Here is a 25,284-nt window from a genome sequence, read left to right as displayed (position 1 = left end):
CCTTCTGTCTGAGCCAAGATGAGAGAAAGAAACGGGAAGAATATGCGGTGGTTCTCGGAAAACCCAGCTACACCGCCTGGAAGGGCGGGCCTGGGCGTCACCTTCGCTCTGCCTTCCTGCCCTGGACGCTTGCATTTCACAAACGGGCCGAGCTGAGCCCGCCGTGAGGCGTCTTCCTTGCCCTGCCGGCCTCTGGCCCCAGGGAGGCCCCCGGTCTCTGCAGAGGGCGATGATCCCAGAGGAGTCCAAGGACAGTGACCCAGAAGGGCCGAGGCGGGACTGGAGGGTCTGCGGAGGCAGGCGGGTGCGGAAGGAGAAGCAGAGGGAGCAGGTGAGCACACGGAGCCACTTCGAGCCGGTCCCACACGTGGGGTGCCCTCCGATCTTGCAGGCCACCTTCTGTCCCTGTCACTTAGGATTTGCAGGGGCAATCGTTCTGCCACTTTGCTCAGCCCGGCTCTCTGCTTGTTTACCAGAGGTGGGAGCGAAGACCCGTTTGAAGGCCAGGCCTTAAGCACCACTACCCTTAAGTCCTTGCTCCGGGGGAGCTAAAGCAGTGCACAGCACCGGCCTCCCTCTGGGTCCCGCTCACGTCCGCCTGGGGAGCCAAACCTAGGGAGAACATGCTTTCCCCATCACAGCCGCCTCCACAGAGGCCAGGCCAGAGAAGTGGGTGTCCGGGAACATGAGAGCAAGGAGAGGGGGATATTCCTCTGAAGAATGGCCACCAGTGCCTGTGTCCCCGGAGCTCACTCCAAGACGGAGGGGATTGGAGAGGAAGGGCACACGGGCCACAGCGCACGGGGGGGGGCTCGGCCCTGTTTGAGGTTGTGGCCGACATTGACAGGGCAGGAGGAAGTGGGTGGGGGTCTGGGAGAACAGAGCAAAAGCACAAAGTTTTAAGACACAACATGGTGTCCGGAGAGGAAGGTGAATTTACAAGCGGGGGTGTTAGACCAGAACGCCAAGTAACGAAGCGAGAATCTTACTAGACGCACAACAAATGTATTCAAAATGCAACCTAAGAACCCATTTTACCTAGTAAGATTTAAGCAAATCATTCTGAACTGGAAGCATTTAACACTGAACACAAGTGAAATGTTTTATGTAAAATATTTTATTAGCAGTCTTGATTTCTTAGAAGTTATCTAACTTTATAGTCACACACTCTGCACTTCCCCATCTTGGGTGTTGTGTTTGACCCTTGGTCACATTTACACGGCATTGGATGTGGGAGCCTCAGCAGATTTTGACTACGCTCTTGGCCATCTGCACGGCAGGCATGAAGTGGAATTTTCTCCCACCTTCTGGGAATAAAGGATGACGGAGAATTTGGAGACGGAGCACGTGTGCATGCACACACACACACACACACCAGCCCTCTCTAGCCCGAGCTAATTCTCAGGTATGCCGCTTTAGGAAGCTAAGACCAGGCCGGGGCAGAGGAAGGCACCTCTCCACGAGACAGGAGTCAGCTCAGCCTCCAAGGCCGGAGGGACAACCCCATGCCGGGCGATGGTGTGGGGGGAGGGTAGGGGCATGGGCCACCCTCCTGTCTCGGCTTTCTGTTTGGTAGCAGCCAAGTCCATAATGAACAGCCACTAAGCTAGTATTCTAGTATTGCACTTTATGCTTTAGGAAGTATTTTCATGTGTATTTGTACATCACAGATAAGAGGCAACAGGGCAAAGCGAAAAAAAAAAAAAAGACCTGGGGTCAGACCCCCACTCAAATTCCCAGTGCACTCTTCCCTGGTGTCGGACTGAGACTTTGCCCGTCCTCCCCTGCCCGGCCTTCTGAATCTGCAGAATGAATACAACCCCTGCCCCATCACCTGCCGCCCTGGAGGCCAAGCCACCTCTGGGTTCCCTCCCCCTGGGACCCCAGGGCCTGAGACACTAGCACCAAGCACGTGGGGAGCACCAGTGACCGTGTTTGCTGAGTGAGGGGATGAACAGAGGGCCCCCGCGGCTCCTGGCTCGGTGTCTGGGACAACCAGCAGGGAAAACACGCTCAGTACACGGCGGCCCGGGCTTTCCGTCCTCTCAGCCAAACCACAGAAGGTGACTCCACCTGTCCCTGACCTCCCGGTCATGCTCCCTGGGAACGTGGCCTTTCTGTGGGTCTCTGGGATGAGCTTTCTCCTGGTCCCGATTCCCCTTGCCCAAGGTGACATCACCAGACTCCAGCATCTTCCATGTAAAGGGTTTCTTCCCTCCCTGGGGAGAGCTCCCCATGGCACCCATGCGGGACCCTTGGAAGAACTGCCCCCTCCGGCTGGTCCTCAGAGAGACCAGGAGCAAAAATGGGCACAATCCTACCGTGGCACCCGTGGAAGGCTCCCAAGGTGAGGCTGGCACCAGACCCCAGGCCCCGCAGCTGTCGGACCCCGCTGCTCCCCCTTCTCGCCTGACAAGCCGAACTTAGAAGCGAGACCCTTTGGACTCGCGCTTTTGCCTCTCCTAACACCGGAGGGGCTGCACATCTCTCACGCAAGATTTCACTCTTTCCTCTAAATGAAGAATCACAGAGACGAGAGGAGGCATTGCATTCAGAACTCACGACGAGAATTAAATCTGGGCAGCTGGCCTCGATTTAGTCCCAGCAGGTGGACACCCCCCTCTTAACCGCAACGAGTTCAAAAACAAGTCAACAGGTTGTCTGGACGTTAGCTTAGGTCATCCGAGTGAGACACTGTACCCAGCTACCTGGGGACGCAAGGAACACGGTTTGCATCACTGTCGCCCAGGGTCTGTGTGAAGGCGCCAGCGGGGGGCACCTGCCGCCGACGGGGGAGGGACGGCATCCCGGGACTGACCGCCTCTCTCAAGGCGCCCCGAGGACCTTCTGAGCAAATCCCCCGCCTGGCCACGACAGTATTCGTGCCACACACCAGTCAGCGCCCTGTTGCTTCGCACATGCATTTTCCTCGACGGCGGACAACCTCACATCCGCCAGATCTGCCCCCTACCCGTCTTCATCTATTAAGGGACAAATGTAATTTCTCAAGAGTGGAAAATGGAGAATGCAGGGAGGATGCACTCCTAGGGAAATATTTCCTTCTGAGGACGCAGGGACACTTGGAAACTAGATTTTCGGTCTCAAGGAATCGGTTTCCTTCTGAAATGGCTGAGACACCGCACGGTGGGCTCGGCTCACAAATGGTGCCTGGTAGGGGGAGGGCTGGGTCCTGCATTGCAGCTCCCGGCCAGCCCGTCCTTAGCAGGGTCACAGACCTGCCTCCAGAGGGCTCACCTGGAGGGAAAGAGGTCTTTAAATACCCAGCGCACCTGATGTCACTGTGGCGTGACCAAAGCCATCCCCCCGGCCCCACCCCCTCTCTATTTCACCAGGCTGTTCCCATGTGGGACTTCCTACCGGTGACATCTTGCGGGCAAATCTGTCTTGAAATTAAACGAAGACTTTTTATGGCGCCTAAAAAGCGATCCTGGTTAAATCGCTTCATCTGGCCGGTGCTGCCCCATTTGCACAGAACCATGAAACTCAAAGCTACGTTGTAACATGTCTCCACTAGGTTTACTAAAACGGATCAAAGCGGGAGCAAAGGGATCACCAAGTATCTGCGAGTCAAATCCATGCGCCGGCAAAATCTGAACGCTCTCCATTCTCTTCAAGTAGGAAATAGAAGCTTTGGGAACACGGCTGAGGAGGCGCAGAACCTCTCAGGGCTGAAAGCGGCCTTGAAGACCTCCCGGCGCTACCGTTCACAGACCAGGAGATCCAGGCTCAGGGCGGGAAGGAGCCAGAGTCGCTAGGAGACCCCGGCCCCAGGGCAAGGAGATTCCGAGGGGGCAACACTCCATTCCCTTCTCTGGCCTCTTCCGACCTCCACCCTGTGGTCACACTGCCTCTGACGGCTGGTAAGCGCCCAGGCACCTGGTAGCAAGCCAGAGGCCGTTTACCCCCCTCCCCTAGATGCACCCTCGACCTCCTTCACGGGGAAGAAGGAGCTTCTGAGCCGCGACATCGCCACCAGCCCAGCCAGGGCTGAGAAGGAGGAGATGCCACCGAAACGGGGCTTGGCAGGTGGCATTGCCCACAACCCTGTCCACCGCCTGGCCAAACCACAGGCGTCTCGGACACACGGCGTTCGCCGCTTTCTTGCAAGGGCCTTGGATGCTCTGGGGTCTGGGCACCCTCCCCACCGCCCCCCCCCAGCCACAGTGGGGTCCCCTCACGGCCCTCCGTGTGCCCCCCTGGACTTTCTGCAAGCCCAGCACCCCCAGCTCCGTGGAGGTAGGTGATGTGATACGTGGGGAGAGAGACACACGGGTAAAACGTCAACAAAGCCAATTTTCTGGACATGTTGTAGGCAAAATTAAGGTGTTCAGAGAGTTAGGAAGAAATAAGCAATATGTTTTGCTTAAGATAAGAAGCACGGGGGGAAACAGAAGGCTTGGGGGGCGTCGGCCAACCTCACCCTCCAGCTTTCCTCACGACTTCTTGAAATTCCGGCGCGGCTGAGCGCGTGCAGCTCCAGAACCTTCTCTCCACCGGGGACCGCGTCTCCATGTTTTACAGCTTCAGCCCGAAAAACGAGACCAGCCCCGCAGTGAAGTTCAACCCCTTGCCTCTCGAAGCAAAGTGTGTTATTTACCCTGAATCGTGTTCTTCGATGAGTACTAAAAAGATACAGTTTCTTCAAATGGACGAGAGTTATCGGCTTTTGGCTTGGAAGGTGACTTCTCCGTGGAGAAGGAGGCAGACCGTGGGGGGGTGACAGCGACAGTCATGAGCGGGGCCGCGGGCGCTGGCCTTCCTCCCCGGCCGCCCCGCCGCTGCGTTGTGAAATGCTGCTCGCGGACACACCTCTACACCCGCTTCCCCGGCGGAGCCAGAAAGGGGGACGGAGCGAAGGCCCGGCCGGGCTGCGCGGACGGGGCGGCCTGACGCCTGCGGCCCGAGGGCGCTGCCAGGGCTGGGTGGCGGGGGTCCCTGTGTCCGCGGGCACGGCCCTGCCGCCGCGATCCTACAAGCCACCCTGGGCCGCACTGTCTACTCCGCCCTCTGCCGGCACTCCGGTGTTTTACCTCTCGGCCCGGATCTTGTATCTCAAGACGAAGTAGGCAATGAGGCGCAGGGAGATGAAGAAAACCCCCAGGACGATGAAGTCCAGGTAGAGCTTGGCGTCCTCCACGTCCAGCTCCCGCAGGATGGCCTCTGACTTCTGGAAGTGGCACGTCTCGTCGATGCCACAGTGCAGGTCCTCCCGGTCCAGGCCGTAGATGGACAGGATGACCCCTTCGAACCCGTACCTGCGGAGGAAGGCACGGAGCGTGAACACGGCTCTGCCCGCGGCCAGGGGACCCCACAGCCCCACGCGGGGGGGGGATCCGGGTGGGTCCCTAGCCAGCCCTGACCCACAGCGTGGCCACCTTCCCTTCCCCACACCTGTCGTCACGGAGATACCTCCCAGCCCTGCAACGTCGTCCCAAGACAAACACATCCAGCGGCTTGGCTGAGGTCTGTCCACTTTTTGTCTCCTCCAGAGCCTCCTCCCGAAAAACCAAACTGGACGCACAGTAGGGATTCGTTCAGTGGGGAAATGAATTGAAAACTCTTTGATCAGGGCGCCTGGGGGGCTCAGTCGGTTAAGCGTCTGACTCTTGGTTTGGTTCAGGTCACATGATCTCACGGTTCGTGGGATCGAGCCCCGCGTTGGGCTCTGCACTGACAGTGCAGAGCCTGGTTGGGATTCTCTCTCTCCACCCCTCCCCTGCTCATGGTCTCTCTCTCTCTCTCAAAATAAAGAAATACAAATTTTTTAAAAAGCTCTCTGATCACCTCTGATATTACATACTTTTTTAAAAAATAGTTAGGACCTGATCACCTTCAAAGGAACGTAGAACATCTTTTTTAATTAGTTTTCCTTATTTTTGAGAGGCAGAGAGAGACAGAGCATGAGTGGGGGAGGGGCAGAGAGCGAGGGAGACACAGAATCCGAAGGAGCTGTCAGCACAGAGCCCGACGCGGGGCTCGAACTCATAGACCGTGAGATCATGACCCGATCAGAAGTCAGACGCTCAACCGACTGAGCCACCCAGGTGCCCCAAAGGACCGTAGAACATTTAAATAAAACCCTTCTGTGCCAGCTCTCGTTCTGTCCCAGCTCTACAGCGCCAGACCAAAAACACCAATTTTTAGGAAGAAAGACCTGGGTTTCTGATTTCTTGGTGTTGGAACGTACACCGATCGCTGAAACTCTGTACGAGTGCTTTGTTTTGATTTTGTTTTCCTGAACAATACATCTGGGTCTGAACTGACATTCTAGAAAAGGAAAGCTTCTTCCCAGCTTCGGATCTCAGGCATCACCCGGAGTCGCTACAGCTGGGGGAGGCGAGCTCTGAAGGCGGGTGCTGTCCAGTGAGGCCAACGTGCCAGGAAGCCCCCAGCAGAGAGGACGAGGTCCGGGCGCCACAGTGCCGAGGGGCCAGGACGCTCTTGGTCGAAAACAGTAGGATGTTTAAAACATGACTTGGTTTCTCCTGGATTTACACGCGGTCAGAGTGACGGGTGCTGTTCGTTCCTGAGAGGAACGAGGTTCCTAAGATGAAAACACTCTCCCCACGGCAGCTCTCCAAAACAGGCGGAATTTGGGGGTCCACAGTGGCTCCTCCAAGGCACAAACTGCTAGTATTCATTTTATTCTAATGTGTGTGTGCGTGTGAATGTGTGTGTGTGTGTGTGTGTGTGCATGTGTGTTGGTGACGATGGGAACACATAAGACTTAGGGAAAAAAATGAAAGGCACCAACGGCCTTGGATCCGTGATGCAAGCATCACGCTGGCCTGTAGCTGACGGCTGAGAAGTGGCTTTTGTCCCCTCCCTCTGTGCGCACAGTGCTCCGAGTGATGAGAGACGTCACACACGCTACCTGACGTAGGAGATGTACGACATCCACTGCAGGTAAGCTGGGATCGTGTCGAAGCTGACGAAGAACCCCGAGAAGAGGAGGACGGGGATGGCCGTCACAGGGCCCACAAAGGTTGCCACCTGGCGGGACACAGGGAGCACGTGCTCAGAGGCGGCAGGGGGGAGGTCCCGCCCAATTTCCTCAAGTGTCCCCAGGAGGCCATCCCCCACGTGTCTGCAGGGTCAGCAGCAGCTGGGGCCGGGCCAGGGCGTCAGGCTGGGGCCCACGAGGCCAAGGTGGCACGAAGGAGCCCCCGTCCTCCAGCAGCAGGGAGCGGCTGGGATGTCGGGCTTGGAGATCAGCGGGCCCCAGCAGAGGGGACGGGAGGCAAAGAGACAGAGCCTTCTGCAGGGCTACAGTGGGGACCGCAGTGACTGGTGGTGAGGCAGCAGGAACAGCACCTGGAGGGCCGGACAGCCAGGCGCTGCCACCGCGTCCGAGGGAGGAAGGGCCGTGAGCGCTATCCCCTGGGCACCCACTGTGGCCGGTGGGCCCAAGCACTTTCCACAGCCATCCCGGGGGTACCATCACTATTCCCGTCCGTGGAGCGGGGGGCCACCCTAGGGGCTAAGCAGGTGGGGCTGGCGGGTTGGGGGGCAGGGCGGTGCCGGACACGTGAAGGGCACGTGAAGCCCCAGAGAGCACGTGGAGGGGCTCGGGGCAGGGTGGGGGCACAGACTGCAGCTGGGGGGGTCCACGGGGTAGTGGAGTAGATTCCCCAGAGGCTGTAAACCGTAGGACTCGGAGCCAGCTGCGTGAGCCTGACCAGACCGTGTTGCCTCTTGGACCTCAGTCTCCACATCTGTGAAATGGGGACAGCATCCCAGCTAGCGGGAGGGCGTGGGGGGGCTCCATGAGCTACCATGTGCCACCCAAGGGCACCTGCTGGTGGCAGCGTACCAACCCTGACCCTGGCCACAGCAGTGTGAGTCCTTCCCCAGGGAGCGACCAGGTGAAGCCGATCCAGGCGGTCAGGGCAGAAGCGAGAGGGGGGTTTGGGGAGGAGGGGTGCTACTGAGCCCTCGCCAGGGCAGCAGCCCCGGCCGCGCCGGCCCAGGTGGGGGAAGGGAGGCCCCTCGGGTGGTGTTTCCTCGGCCGGTACCTGCAGGGACGTCGAGGCAGCTCCAATCAGCAGACCCAGGGACTGCGCCACCAGAGAGGTCATGGTGCCCAGCGCGGCAAACAGGACGAACCTCACGGCGTCGGACGGCTGTGACGTCATCCAGTACACGATGCTGCAGTAGGCCACCGGGAACATGATCTGGAAGCACAGGGTCCGTCACGCCCCCTGCAAACGGCTGCCTCCCCCACCCCCTGCCGGCAGTGACGTAGAATTCCCGCCCCTCTTCCAACCTCGCCCCTTCATTCACACACCTGGAAGGGGACATCGGCCATGGTCTTGGCCAGGTAGTAGGCTTTCAGGCTGTACCAGTAGTTCAGGTGTTCCCGAAGGAACACTCCCATCTCCAGGGGGACTAGGAGACAGAAGGATGGAAAAGGGGTCAGGCGGACGTCCCCGGCCAGCTGGAGACGCGCCCAGGCGACCCCGTGCTGAGCTGGAGGCCGAGGCCTGGGCCTGTGTGCGTGCAGCGCTCAGAGACGGAGCGAAAACATGTGAAGTGAATCACCAGCCTGGAAAAACTGCCAACTGGTTTTATAACCCGAAGAGGCACCGAGCGGAAAATCAAAGAGCGGAGGACGTCTCCTCGGAGACTGAGCGTTATTTCAGTGATGCGCTCAAGTAGTTACGGCTAACCTCACCACTGACCAATGTGAGTCCTTTCGTGGGCAAGAGCCCCCAAGCTGGTCCTGAGGATTCAGGGCCATTTAGGGCGGCAGCACTCGGGCCGGGGGCGGTTTTTGAGCCAGAGTTCACGGTCAGCCCGAAGTGAGCAAGGGCAGTGCACTCACAAACAATCCGGAACTACACAGAAATCCATCCAGAATAGCTTTACCCGCTCGCAAACTTGGCCACAGCAGGCTCCCTTAATAAGTGAACGAGGTCATGCTACCCCCAGTAAAATTTGAGGGATTCCTGATCAGAACACCTTTCAGAAACCCCCCATCAGCCTTCCTCCATGCTTACAGATATGTCGTTAGTGATTAATTCCTTTGGCTTAAACATGGTATGTATTTTCTCGTCTAAGAGAAAATATGATAGTACCTGTCAACCAAGAAAATGGCACTTCGAAGAACCAAGATAGAACGCGTCAGAAAAGTCATCTATGGGCCACGCCCCGGTCTCAGCGCCCCACTGGTGGGTGGGTCTAGGGTCAGGCACTCACATGTGAGAACGGTGGGCATGAGGGCCGCGAACATGAGGAACAGCATGGAGAAGAAGAGGAAGCCGGAGTTACTCAGGACCTTCTTGGCTTCATTCCCGATCCCCAAGTAGAGCAGGCCGATGAGGAGGCCGATGCCGATGTGAGACGTGATCCGCAGGTGCGTCAGGACCTGGGGGCAGACACGGCTCTCACTGGTGTTCGCGGGGGTCAGACAACGACAACAAGGCCAAGGCCTCTGGAGGCATCGGCTGCTGATTTCTCCTCCAGAAAAACAAGCTGAATCTTATACCAACTCTCTCCCTCTCTCTCTCTCTCTCTCTCTCTCTCTCACACACACACACAGCATTTAACTGCTGTGAAAACAGAAGCAACTGCTAGAATGGATACATCCGAGGCCCCTCCTTGGAGCACACTGGCCCAGGCGGCCCCCAGCCCTCCAACTTTCCAAGTAGGTCCCGGAGCCCCACTGGGCACTCGGCCATCCTCGGCAGGTAGCCCGTCAGGTTGTCCACTGGGACAGGTGGACATGATCACAGCTCCCGGTCACTCACCACCTCCCGCCTGACGGGCTCTGTACATCTGCCAGCACCTGGGCCCCCAGGGACTCCTCGAGGGAGGAGCACTCCCACTTGGGCCTGGCCGGCGGGACGTGCGCACGGGAGACGGTCTGCCGCCCCCAGCGGGAAGTTTTACAGGCCACCTGGATTTCTCTCTCACGCTTGCCCTTTGCCGCGTCCCAGAAAAGGAGCCGTGTGTCCGCTCCGGGTTCCAGGACGAGACACGTGAGGCAGGGCCACAAGCCACAGCCACCAACACACGACACCGGTGAGACATACATGTTTCCTATTGTAGCCACTGGCATCTGGGGGCTGTTTGTCACAGCAGCATCGTGGAGGGAAAGCTGACCGATGCAGATGCAGGGAAAACAATTCGAGAGCCCCATCGGGATGAATAAAGCGGAAAATGACCCGACACGCACGAGACGTGGGAGAATATCTGCAAACACCCTTACCGAATCCCTCATGATACTGAGGAAGGTCCTTTTGAAGAGAATGCAGAACTGGGTGAGGCAGCTGGCCGAGAAGCTGTGACAGCCTTCCATGGAGGTGGAGTCCTGGGGACACACGCGGGAAGGGGGAGGGGTGAGCCACCTGCCCGGGACACGCCTCCCCCCGGCTCGGAGCCCCCATGCAGCAGCGTGCAAGGTGCAGCATGCAGCCGTCCCACGGGGGGGGCCGGGGGTTTGCATTACCTTTCTCAACCCCTTTAATCGTTTTGCCTGCTTTACCTCTTCAGAGGGCCGGTGCCAAAGAAAAGGGTTCACCTCGGCATCCCCCCCAGGCTCTCTCCTGTGGTCAGAATCACACATGCCCTCCCGGACGGCTCTCACCAGGCGGCTGTTCTGGTCACCGTATTCACCGGACGCTACCTCCATGACTGCAGGAGACACAGGCGGGTCAGCCCCGGGCCTCGGAGAGGTGCCCCCAGGTCCCTCCCATGGAGCCAGGCGGTGCTCGTTTTGCGACAACACAGCCATTAGCCTTGTGGGGATATTTTCAACCCATTATATGGATGCTGTGCGACACGATGAAATCATTTCACAGCCAGTGTGTTTTCAGCCCTAAACTCCCCTCCCCCCCCCCCGCCCCACCCAGAAAGGCCATTCATCATGTCGGATCCTAGAAATGCAAATTCAGGTGGTGATGCCAGGGAGCCTGGGAGGTCATTAGCTCACCATCTATTGACTTATCCACCCACTGATGTTAATTGAATGCCTGTTTCAGGCATTCAGGCCGAAGGGTTGGAGCCAGAAGGTGAGCAGAAGGGGGCTTGTGTGTCCCTATGGGCCGAGGCGGGAGTGATTCTTCAGCACCATGGAGAAGGGCCCCGGAGGCACCAGGCCGCGTGGGACCATCAACCCCACCTCTCCATCCCCAGGGATGTCAGACCCTGTCTCTGGCTCCCACTGGCCTCTCCTTGGCCCCTGGCTCCACACCCCACACTACTGCTGCCCCTTCTCGCTCCCGACCTGAGGTCTTGGTGCCTCCTTCCCACAGCCCCACCTCTCCCTAACATCCTTGCTGAGGCCCAAAGTCCCCGGCCTTGATTTTTTGGTTCTGTCCTCTGCAAAACCAGCTCTCTGCTTTCCCCGAGCCTGAACCCCTAAACCAGGTCCCTCCTAGGTCCTGTCATAAACCAGGACATGTTGCCTGGAGACTGGAGGGACATAGCCACAAGCCCAGGAACGCTGGAGCCACCAGGAGCTGGAAGAGGCAGGAAGGAGCCTCCCCCGGGACTTTCAGAGGCAGCACGGCCCTGCCCACACCTTGACTTCTTTCTGGCCCCCAGAACCACGAGGTTTTAGACCACTCAGTGTGTGGCTCAGCAGGCACGGAAGGCAGGAGGTGCTGGCAAAGATTGGACCCTGGCACCGGGGTCGAGGTGGGGGAACAGTACTGAGTCGGGGATCTCCAGCACTTGGGGGTCTAGTCAACATGAAGCTGGAGAGAAAGAGAAGGCAAGAGGGATGCCAGGGACTCCAGCTTGCAAAGCAAGGTGGAGGACATTTGGTTTTGGAGACGGCCTGGAGAGGCTGTTGGGTTTGCTGAGAGCTATGCGGGGAAGCATGATGTGGAGGACGGTGCTGGGCATGGGGACCCGGTCGGGGGAAAGTGATGGCTGGCAATGGTCAGTGCCCTGGAGGGTGTGGGCAGAGAGGAGAATGCCTGGGAGCACTGCCAGCACGGAGGTGTGGGCCCCTGCGTCTCAAGGCCCGTGAAATGGTTCAACTGGCCTCCAAGCACCAAGGCCACCAATCCCAGGACCACCAGCTCAGAAGGAGGAGCTCGGACCATCAACATAGTCTCTGCACACCGAGCATCGCCTTTTTTGCTATGTTTGGTCAAAATTGAAATCAGCATTTTAACAATTCGTTTAACCGACGCAAAAGGGTCACTTTTTATTTTTAAAGGTTATTTCTTTCCAGAAATAACTTCTTTAAAAGCAGAAGCATAGGGGCGCCTGGGTGGCGCAGTCGGTTAAGCGCCCGACTTCAGCCAGGTCACGATCTCGCGGTCGGTGAGTTCGAGCCCCGCGTCAGGCTCTGGGCTGATGGCTCGGAGCCTGGAGCCTGTTTCCGATTCTGTGTCTCCCTCTCTCTCTGCCCCTCCCCCGTTCATGCTCTGTCTCTCTCTGTCCCAAAAATAAATAAACGTTGAAAAAAAAATTTTTTTTTGAAAAATAAAAGCAGAAGCGTAACACAGCATAGCATTAGGAACTTCTGCTCCTAACAGCTCCCTTGTTCTAGTTCCCAGGTATCTTATCTGGAGGAAAGACAACCTCTTATCTGTTCTTAAAAGCTCCACCACAGGATGGCACTTGACCCATGTTTGGAATAGTGAAGGAATTCCAGACTTTGGGGCTTCAGGTAAAAGCAGAAACCCCCTGAGAGCGGAGAAGAGCCCTTTTCTTTCCCCTCCAGCTGGCCAAGCCTCTACTTACCAAAGTCAGCAGGGTTGTGATAGGTTGGGCAATTCAGACCTAATTCCCTCAAGTATGGTACAAGGTTTGAGACTTTTCCCCGGTACACACATTGTCCTTGACTAAGGACATAAAGCTGGAAAAAAGTAAGGAAAGGGAGAACACCGACCTCGTCTTCCTTTGTACAGCAACAAGAGCTGTCAATCCGTCCACCCCTCCACCCACCACCCATTCAACCATCCACCCACCCACTCACCAATCCTTATACCCACTCACCCACCCACCCCTCCACCCCTCCATCTAACCACCCACCCATCCATCCACCTACCCGTTTACCCACCCATCCATCCAACCATCCATCCTTCCATCCACCTTTCTACCCACCCACCCATCCATCACCACCCATTCAACCTTTCATCCATCCATCCATTCTTCCATCCACCTTTCCATTCATCCACCCACCCACCCACCCATCCACCACCCATTCAACCTTTCATCCATCTATCCTTCCATCCATCCACCCATCCATCGATCAATTTTTCTCACTTTCAGGACAGCTATACATTACCTCCCGCAAACTGTTAAAGTTCCAAGGAAACTTTAAGTCAGGAAAGGTATTATATGGACAGGCATTACTTTACTATATCGCTTCCTGCCCCTTCGCACTGCCTGCTAGGAAAGATTTTTGAAGCTATACACATTTCATCCCTGGGCCTTTTCTTTTTTTTTTTTGCTTATTATAATACTGAAACCTAAGATTTATACAAGAGATGATGTCGTGCACACGTGATAACCTGCCATTTAATTCTGTAAAGCAGGTTTCCCCATTGTTACAGGGGTGGGGGTGGAGGATGAAGCTTCCACAATGTCAGTGACTTGCCCAAGACCCCTTGGCCAGATACTAGCCCCAGAGAGAGAATGCTGGCCAGCTCTCTTGACCCCCTCCTGCCCTGCCACCTTAGCTGCCGATGACTCCAAAGTCTTATGAAAAATAACACTTGAGGCCATTCAGAAACGAAGACGCCTCCGGGAACCGACAGGAAGCAGAGTCCCTGGGACTTGGCTTCACTCGGGCTATCATCAAGTGGTCTGCGCACCTGGTCAAAGAGCTCGAAGAGCTTGGCGCTGGGCTGATGGACAGTGCAGATGATGGACCTCCCTCCTTGGGCCAGTCCTTTCATCAGGGAGACCACCTGGAAGCAGGAGGCGCTGTCCAGGCCGCTGCAAGGCAAGGGGTACCGTCAGATGCCTGTGGGACCCCCCAACCATACCCTGTATTCAGCTCACACTGGGGAGGCTTGTGCTGCACGCCTGAGCCTGTCATGTCTTCTAGAAGTGGATGGAGAGAGGGAGGGAAGTCAGGCCTCCCCTCGGGGACCCCGGGATAGGAGAAAAAGATGGGCAGGCAGAGCACAAGCCTCCCCCCTTCTGAGGCTACTGTGGGGCCCCCCGTGGACACTGCTGATGGGGAGGACGGGGCTCCTCCCTCATTGCTCCTGATTACCTGGTGGGCTCATCGAAGAACATGACGGGAGGGTTGTTCACCAGCTCCAGTGCGATGGCCAGGCGCTTCCGCTGGCCGCCCGAGAGGCTTCCGGTTCTCGTGTTGGCGCAAGAGAGCAAGCCCAGAGCCGTCAGGATCTCCTTGACCTGAGGGAGCAACGGGGCCAGAGTGTCCGTCAGGGACTGCCCACCACACTTCACCACCTACAGGGCCCATGTGGAAACACCTGCTGCCTCCCGCATCCCACTCGTGGATACACACGGATGGGACTGCAGAGCGGGGCCCGTTGCCGAGTGGACAGGCGAGTTTCCAAGTCCGAGGTCCTGATTTTGGGCCCAGGAGGCTGGGAAGCAGTGCTGGAGCCAGGCCTGCCTGGGGCAGAGTCTCCGATATGCCTCCTGCAGAGGTGACCTTGCGGGCCTCTTTAAGCCTCACTCGGGGCCCAGGTCAGGGAAGGTGCCCAATCACCGTTTGTGGAACAGGTAGACCGGCAGACGCACAGAGGATGATCAGGTTTCTGACCAGCACAGAGGGGAGGGCCATCGTGGCAGTTAAATGGGATAAGGAATCAAAACACCCAGCTCAGGGCTTGGCACACAGGAAGCATTTAATCAACAGCAGCGACCAATGCCACCATTTTTGGCGCACGCGGTTCCTGCAGACACGCCCCACGCAGGCCGGGCCTCTCCGGAAGAAGGAAAGCTGTCCCCTGGCACTTGTCAATAGAAGAACCAGGTGTCCGACGTGCCAGCAAGGCCAGGAAACCGCTTAAAGCCGTCACCACCCTCCACGGTGGCCCCGCCGAGGCCGGCCCCTGGGAAGCAGGCTGGGCACCGGGATACAAACAGTCCACTGGGACAACGCCTTCCTGTCCGCTCCAGATGACTGACCCAGCATGGGCTCAGGGAACAGAAAGTCAGCAGGCTTAAGAGCAGTGTCTTCCCGGAGGCAGCCCCTGGGAAGGCGGGGGTCCACCGCCGCTGTCCCGCGTCCACACCAGGCTCGCCGCCCAGGGCCAGCCCCCCTGGAGGTCCCACCACGGCCACCATCCTGGCCCCTCGCGGCAGAAGCAGGCGGACCCCAGTCCAGTGGCTTCTCTGGAGAGATGAGGTCATCCCAAAGGAGAAAGAACTCCCAGGGAAGAAAAATTTCACTCCAGCTCTTGAATTCCTGGTGCACGGTCAAGTACAGAATGCAAGCCTGGGTGATGATAAGAGCTGGGGCACCACTGCCCCCCAGCCCGGGACGCAGTCAGGTCAGACGGACCTGGGTCTGAATCCCACCAGACTCTTCCCTTGCTGACCCATAAACCCAACCCACGGCCCTTCTAGGACACACTGCATTTGAGGGATCCCAACCTAGAAAGAAGGTCAGCGAGGTTTCCCGGGAAGGGCCATCGAAGGGGGGCCGTGGGGGGTGTGTGTGCCCTGGCCCACTTCCTTCCCCTGCAGACAGCACCTGTTGGCTTTCCCAGAGCCACCAAGCTCATTCGGTCTTCTGGGACACAGACTGGACTTGCAGAATGAAGGGTCATTCTGGTTGTTCCAGGCTCGTCTTTGGGGTCCCCCTGCAGCATGGAGCATGCCCTGTCCTGTCCATGATCTGTCCTCTTGGGGATCCCTCCTTGTGGTCAGGCATGGTCCCGTTCCATGTACCCTCGGCCCCCACAGACAGGACGCAGGAGGTGGAGGCAAATATCGGTGCCTGTCCTTCTCCTGCCTGTCCAGCCCATTTCTCCGGCGTTCTCTCAAGAGTCATGCTCTGCTGGTTGGTTTTGTTCTAAAACTAGTCAGAAAGAACAATGTCCCAGCCCTGGCAGACCTTGCTCCTGAGAAAGCCCCTTGCTGGGGACCCTCGAGGGCTGAGGCTGCTTTTCTGGGAACCAAGGAAGGCTGTGGACAACACATTCCATTACCTAGTAGAACATTCTATCCTAAGGGCACCTGGGTGGCTCAGTCGATTAAGCATCTGACTTCGGCTCAGGCCATGATCTCAGGGTTCGTGAGTTTGAGCCCCGTGTCAGGCTCTGTGCTGACAGTTTGGAGCCCGGAGCCTGCTTCGGATTCTGGGTCTCCCTCTCTCTGCCCCTCCCCTGCTTGTGCTCTCTCTCTCTCTCTCTCTTTCTCTCTCTCAAAAATAAAGGCTAAAATTTTTTTTTTAAAAAAATAGAACATTCCATTCTATTGTGTTTCCACAAGATACAAACAACTGTAACTCAGGCTGGGGGGAAATGAGTCACACTCGCCACTGTTTCATCCTGGAAATAACCAGCCAATCCGGCAGATGCATTCTCGGGGGAGGCGGGACCCACACCTGGCTGAAAACCAGAACGGGGGCTTCTGGTAAGAAATGTGTGCGGGACCCAAGACCACCGCTAGGCGTGCATGCTCACGGCCTTGCTCGGTCCAGCAGCAGACGAATCTGAAGACGGGGCAAGCCTCTTGCTCCCTCGGGACGATCAGCCACGCAGCTGGCAGACGAGACCCTCACTGACTTGCTGTCTTTGCTCTTGTAACCCAGCCGAGAACAGCATGAGGCTCTGGTCTGCTCGTGTCTTAGGTCAGGCGTATGGAGGACATGTGCACAGGCGTGGCCCGCCCGGGAGACACCTGCTCGCCCCACCAAGAAGGCCTTCTCTCCCCGTCCCTTTTGCTAGAGCAGGAAGAGTGGGTTCCACAGCCCTCCCCAAAGACCCCGACCAGCTCCCTGATGGGGGCTGGAAGCCGGTTTCTGAAGACCTGGCTCAGGAAGCAAGAGGGCCTGTGTGTGACACAGAATGTCAGCCGAGAAGCACGCATTGCCCTCCCAGCCCTCCAGCGAAAGCTACGTTCCTGTTCCCTTTCCCCACGGAGAGGACTGTCCAGGAGAGTCGTGCTGCAGGAAGATCACCCCGAGTCTGCTCTGTGGATCCACGAGCTAAGTCGGCTTCACACTGCCCGGAGGGCAGGGGCGGCCGTGGTCTCTAGCCCTCATTACAGACAACGGTCCAGAGCGCTGGAGGCAGTGACCCAAGGTTATCCAGCGGGTCCTAGGAGGCCAGAGCTGAAGGGGCCCCCCTGTGGACCTAGCTCCGCCTCACGGCAGGGCCCTCTCCGTGTCAGCAAGACCCTCCACCTCCCCTGTCCACTCTCCACCGTATTGTGTGGTCCTGAGCGGAACTATAACCTGGCCCTCCATCGCTCCGAGGGGCCTTCCCTCCACGGCTTTCCCCGGCGGGCCCGAGGTGGTTGTTCACTCCTGGGGGCCTTCCACGTTCGGCACCAACGACCCAGCCCACCCCTCCCACCTTCCTAAGGGGGTCCCCACATTTGCCCCGTCTCTGTCCTGGGTTCCAGCAATCTATTTCATTCCTTTGGGCTTCAGAATAAAAGAACGCCACAGGGGGCATCCTGACAGCAGCAGGGGTCTTTGCTCTGCTCCCACCTGCATCCACCACGTGGCTGACCTTGGACTCCCGGGGCTGACCCTGAAGGGCGCCGGCCAGGCCAGGGTCGGGGTGGGGGGCACAGGGGAGAGAAGGAGCCCCAGCGATGCCCAGCATTGTTTTCATGGCACACTCATGGAACACGAACTAGTATGTGCCATGGGAGAGGGAACAGACGTGGGAAATAGACTTGCTATTAATGTTCCTTAACCGGGCCCTGCCTCTCATCACTGCAGATTACGGCAAACGTAAGGCGCTGACCAGCACCGCTGGTGCTGAACCTGCAGCCTACTCTTTCTGCCTCCGGACTGTCGTCTTCTGATGGTGTCAGAAGACAAGAGAGTACTGCGAGAGTGGGATTTCGCCCAATTTTACTCTTCCATTGAAATCCCACTAGCACCAGGCTAGCCGGGGAGCGGAGGAGGGAAGTTGAGTCTCCCCCAGACGATGTGTAAACATAAATCCGTCATACCCGCCGCCGAGTGTGGCTTGCCCACTTCCGATGGGGTGCTGACCCGGCACCTTCCCTGTGCCCTGGGCTTTTAGGGAAGCGGCGAGGAGGGGGATGAAAAGGTTTAGAAGGCCTCCAGCATCCTGGAAACTTACTTACTTGATTTTTTTTAAGGCTGCTTAATAACACGTTAAGAACCAAATATCTTCTTGTGAGTGCGTGTGGGTGGAGGCTGGTTATTTTTAAGCGAGTGACTAACCATCTTCATTGTTAGTGTTTTATAAAAAACAACAACAATGGAGTAAAAAGCACATTAAACACTAAAAAGGGGCAGAACGCTTGGTCTAGTGTTGAGGCTGGTGTCCTCTGACCACCTAAGCTTTCCTGCCGCGCCCTTGCCATTTGGTGGCCACGCTAAGAGCTATAAGTCTTGTGGCAAGGCGGCCACTCCTGGGTCCCGGCTGCCGAGCCTAGGGCGCACACGGAGATGTCGCTGTCCCCCATGCAGAAGGCTAGGTGACGAACCAGCAAACAAAAGCAGGGCCACAAAGTCCCTCCCCACGCCTCCGCCAAAGGGATTTCACGCACTTTCTGGACCACCCGTGGCCCAATCCCACACTTACCATCTCCCTCCTGCCTTCGTCCTTCTCCTGGAGCTTCAGATGTGCAGACACCTGCAGGGTGGGGAATCAGAACAGACCGCGGTCAGCAGGGCGAGCTAACTCACTGGTCTGCTGTGGGCTGGAGCCTGAGCGGCCACGCTGCCAGATAATGGAGGAAAGCCCCTGGAGCTCTTGGCTTCCTACCCCCCTTGGCTTAACAAAGGCGGGGTCCCAGAGAGCAGCACGTGTCTGGATTGCTTCCTGTCATCTCAGACAGCTTCTCTGCTGTGCCCACAAGAGAAGGTGGGTAGGGGCAGCTGACAGTTAAGGAAACCCCAGGCATCAGGGGCTTAAAGACCAGGCCACCCGTTAAACCACTGGACAGCTTAACGCTATCCACAGTGGGGGTGCTTACACCGCAGAAAGTGGAAAGTGCTAAATATTAGGAACCCCCCCCCCCGGCATTGTTTTGTTTTGTTTGAGATCCGGTTGGCTGTGCACAATGCTGCTGGGTAAAACCTTGGGTAGCAATTGGCATCCAGTGTCAGCCCTGGTTCTGCCCTGCCGGGGTCTGTGGGCCGCCCTGGGAGACAGGGGCACACCTCCCATCCAGGCCTGGGTGGCTCACAGGGCCAGCTGCCTGCTGGGTAACACCGAGTGTCACCTGGTGGTCTGCCTGGTGGTGGTAAGGATCAGAAGCAGCACGTGGAAAGGCACAGCTGTTGCGACACATGCCTGGGACTGGGTGTGGGTGGCTGGTGTCACCCCCACCCCTGTGACAGGACCTTCTGAAGCCAAAGGCATGATTTCCCCAAGAGAGAGGTGGTTTTCAAGGTATCATACAACTCTCAAAATCAAAATCTTATTTAATTTCATGCTGAAAACGGATTTCACAGCACAGCCTGGTGACAGCTTGGTGAGAATCACCAATCTTGTCTGCAAAAGAAAGCAGTGATCGAGCTGGAAATCGAAATGAAGCTTCTCAGTCAAGTAACCAAGTGTTTAGCTCAGTAACTCGCCAAAAAACTAAACTCTGGTCTCCCAGGAGAAAGGCGAAAAACTAAGTTTGAATTTTCTAAATCGACTGTTCTTTTCGTAACCCCTCCTAAGTTCCCTGTGCCCCATGAGAATGGCCATTTGGAGGCAGAATAAGCCATTAGAGGCACTGAGCATGTGTGCCTGCTGGCAAGGCCCAGCCTGGTGGAGACGTCTCTCCTTCCAGAACATTCAGCACCAGGCACGTGAATGAAGACAACCCACGGAGCAGGTCGGGGACAGGTGGCATATCCGACATCTTACCTGCTCCCCTTTGCTGATCTGAGAAGCCCTTGGAGTTGCCCTTCAGATAAGTTGGCAGGCAGCCCTCTCCAAGCCCGCAGAGAGGAAGCTTTGCCCTGTCCGGGTCAGGAGCACAGGGCAAGACCTCTCTGGGCAGGAGAGTGAAGGTAAACGCCTGTTTACTGACCAGGCCCCAGGCAGAGCACCCCAGAACATTCCCCACAGTGCCAGGAGGGACCTGGGGGCCGCACACTATCTTTTGCAGCAGGTGAGGCCAAGGCAGAAAAGCTAGCAGCCCCATGCACAACCAGCGGGGGGCCGAGGACGAGACCCTCAAGGCCCTAACCCAGGCACCAGATCGGGATACTTGGGCCCAAAGCCACAAACAACTAAGGGCAGCTGATGGCCCTTAGGGGCGATAGGGGTGTGTCTGATGGTGTATCAGTAACCTCACAAACTTGGCCATGAATTTGCCATCCAGAGTCTATGAGAAGTCAGGGTCTTGGGAGTTTGTTTTCGATGAAGCTGTCCAAACAGCATGCCTGGTGTGAGAGCTGCGCTGGAGAGAGGTGGCCGGCAGAGCCCCCAGCCCCACGCCGGGCACTGCTCTAATGGGGGGAGGGGGAAGGGGGAAGGGGGGCGGCCTGTGCAGGCTCAGGCCGGTGGGCGGCTCACCATCATGGCTTCCTGCACAGTGAGGTGTGGCAACAGCATGTCGTCCTGCATGATGTAACAGGACACCTTCCGGAAGCAGCGCAGATCCCGGGGCAGGCCGTTGATGAGGACGACCCCCTTCATGCCAGTCTCCCTGCAGAGCCGAGAGCGGACACCGTCAGCTCCTCCTCCAGGGCCCTGGGGAGGGAGGAGGCCCCTCCCAGCATCTTCCCGACGAACCGTTTACCGCAGGGACACCAAGGGGCAGGCAGGAGGGGATGGGGACCCAGAATAGTACCAGGACTCGCAGGAAGGAGCTGCACGGAGACCACACTCGGGATGGACGGGGAGGTGAACCGAATCCGTAAGTAACCAGCGCTTATGAACAAAGATGCACATGGGTGCTCCCACGCGTGGCCACCAGGTGGGACGTGCACACACCCCCCTCCCCCCACTGTGCTGGGGTTTGTGAGATTGGCTTCTGAGCGATGTCGTGAGTGGCCAAGGCTACCCCGAAGGCCAAGACTCTGCAGCTGGGGGTGTGGCCGCTATATAGGAACCAGCTCCTGAGGGCGGAGACTGAGCAGACTCCCTGTGTGCAGGTGGCTCGGAGGAGGGGGTCTGGGCCCTGCATCCATTCGGCCAAGCGGATGCTCCTTCTCCACAGGGGAAGTTGTCCCCTGGCCCAGCGACAGGTCGGGACATGGCGTGTGCACCCCGGAGACCTGAAGGGCACGGCCTCCTCCTCCCAGACCCACGGTGCATCTGCACTGGCCCAGGGAGGTGGGGGAGGCCGGGACAGGCCCCTAAGGAAGTGCCTCCTGGATGTCTCCGGGCACAGAAACACCAAGGGATAGTGGAGACCAGTGAAATTACGGAGTCTGGTTTCCAGCCTCATCCCGGCCGTTACTATGACCTTGGGCTCTTTCTTCCAGGCAATGGGCTGGGATCCCCACCCCCCCACCCCACCCCCCCCCAAGGAATAGCAACCTCCAGGCAGTGGGCCACAGCCCCAGGCTGCCTGAGCACCCCTAGGCCAGGCAGCAACTGTGGGTGTGGGATGTGCTGACAGTGGCTGCCCCCCCCTCCTCCCCTGACTTCAACCTTTGTCAGGTTTTTAAAAATCCTAATTTCGGCATTAAGGAGTAATGCAGAGGTCCCAAGGAAAGAGGTGATAGTGTCTTTTTGTTTCCAGGAGATGAAATTCTCCTGAGTATCAACAGCGTTTTTTGCTACAGTTAGCAAACGCAAGCCCGAGAGCTGAAGACAGGCGACTTGAGGAGCACAGTTTTAACACCCATGAGGATCGGGCTTTCCGGTGACGCCCCCAGGAATGACACGGGGCAGGACGTCCGGGGCTAACACGGGCACTGGCAGGAGTGCGTGAGCTTGGGGACCCAGCCTGACGGTCCTCCTGCTCATCTTACATTAGACCCTGACTCACACTAGTCTTAGAGTTCTCCTGCCGTCCCCTCCCCAGCCTTGACCTTCCTCCTTCTTCCTATCCTGTGCCTGGCCGCGGCTGAGCCCACGAGGGAGCCCACCCGGCTGCTCCGTCCCGTGGCCTCCTTCCCTTGCACGTGGGCCGTCCACCCTCCACCGTCACGTGACATTGAGCAGATGCTGCCCTCTGACACTTTCAAAGTCACTGCCGTCCCTGCAGGGCTTCCTTCCCGGATCCCAAGGCCTCTCGCTGCTAAACCCCACAGGTCACAGTCTGTACAGAACCTTAAGAAGTGACAGGTCGAACAGAAGGGGCTTCTCTCTCCCGACTGCCACCCACAGGCCAACCACGGGGTGAGGACCTGTTTCTCCGCAGAGGCGTGCTCACCTGTACCCAGCCAGAATGTTCATGAGTGTGGACTTCCCGGCCCCAGAGGGACCCATGATGGCCACCAGCTCCCCGCTGTTGAACTTCCCGGAGATGCCTTTCAGAAGGGTCTTGTATCCTGCAGAAAGCACATCACACCCGTTTCCCAGCTGCCGATCGCAGGGATCGTGGGCTTTTCTGCCAGGCAATACGGGCAAACCCACGAGGACACCTGACGATGTAACCACGGCCAGAAAGCAAGATCTTACACGCGTGGTCTAAATGCTGAGTTCTGAGGGCGAAAGCCCACCACCCGTGTGCCCCCGTCTCCTCAGTTGCACACCCCCCGGCATTATGTTAGCAGCGACCCGCACACGTGCGCTGCTCTAGTGTTTACAAAGCACTTGCACGTGCATTAATTATCTGGCCTACAGGGAATCCACCACCTCGTTTTGGAATAAGACCAGGGGGTCTGGTGTCTCCTTCAGGACCCCCACAGCCAGTGTGAATGGATCTCAACCCAGGGCCACACCGCCAGCCACGTCACTTCCGCCCCCACGATGGGGAGCAAGTGTGTTTATTTACTTATTTAAAAAAAATTTTTTTTAATGTTTATTTTTGAGACAGAGAAAGACAGAGCGTGAATGGGGAAGGGTCAGAGAGAGAGGGAGACACAGAATCCGAAGCAGGCTCCAGGCTCTGAGCTGTCAGCACAGAGCCCGACGCGGGGCTCGAACTCATGGACCGCGAGATCGTGACCTGAGCCCAAGTTGGACGCTCAACCGACTGAGCCACCCAGGCGCCCCCAAGTGTGTTTATTAACGAAACGGTTATTTCATTTATTTACAGTTTGTACACACACGAACTATTCACGCAAGACTTCTTCATAAACCATCGCCTTCTAATTAAATAATTAAAATAGTATTAATTAATTAATAATTAAGGGCTTGTCGTTTTGCAGCCACATCAAATCGCTCTGGAAGCTCTGCCAAGTCTCCATCCGAGAGCCTCGTAAAAGGAGAAGGACCACGCGTCACAGAGACAGCCACGTGCGTCCGCCTTCGAGTAGACAGTTCAACGTGCGACAATAAAACAGGGGCAGCTGGACCCACAGGTAAAGACTCCTGATTCGGACCCATTTCCTCAGTTCCTGAGAAACGTGCTCAGAAGGGACCCCTCCGGGACCACAGTCACGCAAACGAAGCGTTTCACCCCCCACGGCCAACACTTACAGGGGCCGGTGAAGCCCTCTGGGCAGGGAGCCCCTCCTTTCGACTTTCTCCCCAGTCGCTGGCTGTATGCTCCCCGTACCCCCAAACCTGCACGGGCCTGGGGGGGTTCTCGCCCAGCTGTCTACTCGTCTTCCACAGATGGGGCACCTCAACCCCGCACCTGTCACCATGTGCCACCTCGATTTGGACAGGGAGTCCCCGAGGACTTGTTTAATCAGGCAGAGAGAAGCAGAAGCAAGAGGCAGGAAGCCTGTGACCCCGCGATCTGCCTCATTACGGAGAGCGGCAGAGTCCCCTGGGGAGATCGCGCCGGGTAGGAAGGGGCAGAGCAGCTCACATTCCTACCGCTGGGAGGTGGGGGACTTAGCGGAAGGAGCAGAGGGAGACCAGCTGCAGGCAGGGGCTGGGACCCCAAGGACGGCGTCTGCATCTGCCCCGCGGCGGACGGACACATGGAAAAGCTGGGGGTCAGCGGAGGCTTCTCCTCTGCAAGGTCAAGCTCCCCGTGCGGTGGGACCTCATCAGGCGCCCCGGGGCCTGGGCCACAGGGACTCGAATGACATCACTGAGGGCGCACTAATTCCAGGCAGGCGTCTGCTCCTTCCTGGCCTCCCGGTGGGCAGTTCAGGTGGGGATCGGGGTTACTCCCGAGCAAACCCTCCCTTGAGTCTGTCCTGTGAACCAGTAACCTCCCGAGGATGTAGGTGACTCACTGAGATGGCCATGTGCGGGCCAAGGGCCGTCTGACGGCCTGGGGGCGGCCTTGTGCCCCGGGGTTCCGAGAGGCCCTTCCCTCCGGGCAGAGCCCATGGGGGCTCCTCTGACAGCAGCTGGGGCTGCCCCTTGGTATTGGGGTGCACACTGGGCACCAGATAATAGCACAACTCACACAGGCGGTGATGCCCACGGCCGGCACACCGGGACGTGCACCAAAACCATGGGAGCGGTGGACTCATCGGGCCCTTTCGAGAGAAGGTGGGCCCGTAGGGGTGTGGCCTGTGGTCTTGTCATTTAGAGCCACCGACTGGGACTGTACATGTGCCCACGAACCCCGTAGTGGCTTCGTGGGCCAGGGCCAGGTGGAGCGAGGCTGGTGAGGCTGACGACTCATGCCTCGGGGAGGGGCGCTGGCTCCCAGGGCAGCCAGCGAGGCCAGGTGCATGCGGCGGGCTGGCCGAGGGGGTCCTCCCGAGCGGGGCCTGCACGCGTCCGGTGGCGGAGAAGGTACCAGACCCGGCGTGGGGCTGTGCTTCTTTGAGATCAGAAACCTGCTTTTCTTTAGAAACAGCGAACACACATTCGGGAGTGGAGAGTCGTAAAAGTGACAGGGAACCAAGAAATCACCAGTCTGTCTGGACCCGCAAGGGTCCGAGTTCACACTGGGACGTGCGGCCCCCAGTGTGGTGCCCAAGGACCGGGCGCACCCATTAGAATCGCGTTTGTGAGTGTCCCACACGTGCTCACTCCATTTGCGCAGCAAAATCGTCCTCGGCTGCAGAGCCTTGCACTTGACCCCTTGCGGAAATACGGAATGCGAGAATACGTGAGGCGTCCCAAACCCCCGCCCTACATCCCGAGCTTGAGCTCGGCCCAGCCCAGCTCTTGGCACGATGGGGGAGCCACCTCCTTC

The 25,284-nt window shown here is 57.8% G+C and overlaps 1 protein-coding gene across 4 annotated transcripts in view; it reads right to left on the bottom strand.

Moving 5' to 3' along the window:
- The window catches only part of ABCG1 (ATP binding cassette subfamily G member 1), a 67,971-nt gene that overhangs the window by 5,862 nt on the left and 36,825 nt on the right, over window positions 1-25,284 (bottom strand). For 2 of the 4 annotated variants that reach the window (XM_047098588.1, XM_047098589.1), the window contains exons 3-15: window positions 22,444-22,561; window positions 20,634-20,766; window positions 18,702-18,752; window positions 14,204-14,349; window positions 13,797-13,920; window positions 12,721-12,835; window positions 10,508-10,656; window positions 10,232-10,333; window positions 9,220-9,388; window positions 8,309-8,409; window positions 8,037-8,195; window positions 6,896-7,014; window positions 5,052-5,276 (exon numbers count right to left, since the gene is read on the bottom strand). In XM_047098588.1, the coding sequence (XP_046954544.1) occupies window positions 5,052-5,276; window positions 6,896-7,014; window positions 8,037-8,195; window positions 8,309-8,409; window positions 9,220-9,388; window positions 10,232-10,333; window positions 10,508-10,656; window positions 12,721-12,835; window positions 13,797-13,920; window positions 14,204-14,349; window positions 18,702-18,752; window positions 20,634-20,766; window positions 22,444-22,561 (1,711 nt within the window). Of the gene's footprint in view, window positions 1-1,099; window positions 5,277-6,895; window positions 7,015-8,036; window positions 8,196-8,308; window positions 8,410-9,219; window positions 9,389-10,231; window positions 10,334-10,507; window positions 10,657-12,720; window positions 12,836-13,796; window positions 13,921-14,203; window positions 14,350-18,701; window positions 18,753-20,633; window positions 20,767-22,443; window positions 22,562-25,284 lie in introns of those variants that run through there. The other 2 variants (XR_006965587.1, XM_047098591.1) reach the window with 2 other exon arrangements.

Source organism: Lynx rufus, unplaced genomic scaffold (genome assembly GCF_022079265.1).
Source record: "Lynx rufus isolate CCGP_SWC_20201006 ecotype Redwood Valley unplaced genomic scaffold, mLynRuf1.p SCAF_5, whole genome shotgun sequence".
Lineage (NCBI taxonomy): Eukaryota > Metazoa > Chordata > Mammalia > Carnivora > Felidae > Lynx > Lynx rufus.
The sequence above is the reverse complement of the archived record's forward strand: the minus strand, read 5'-3'. Positions and strand labels throughout refer to the sequence as shown.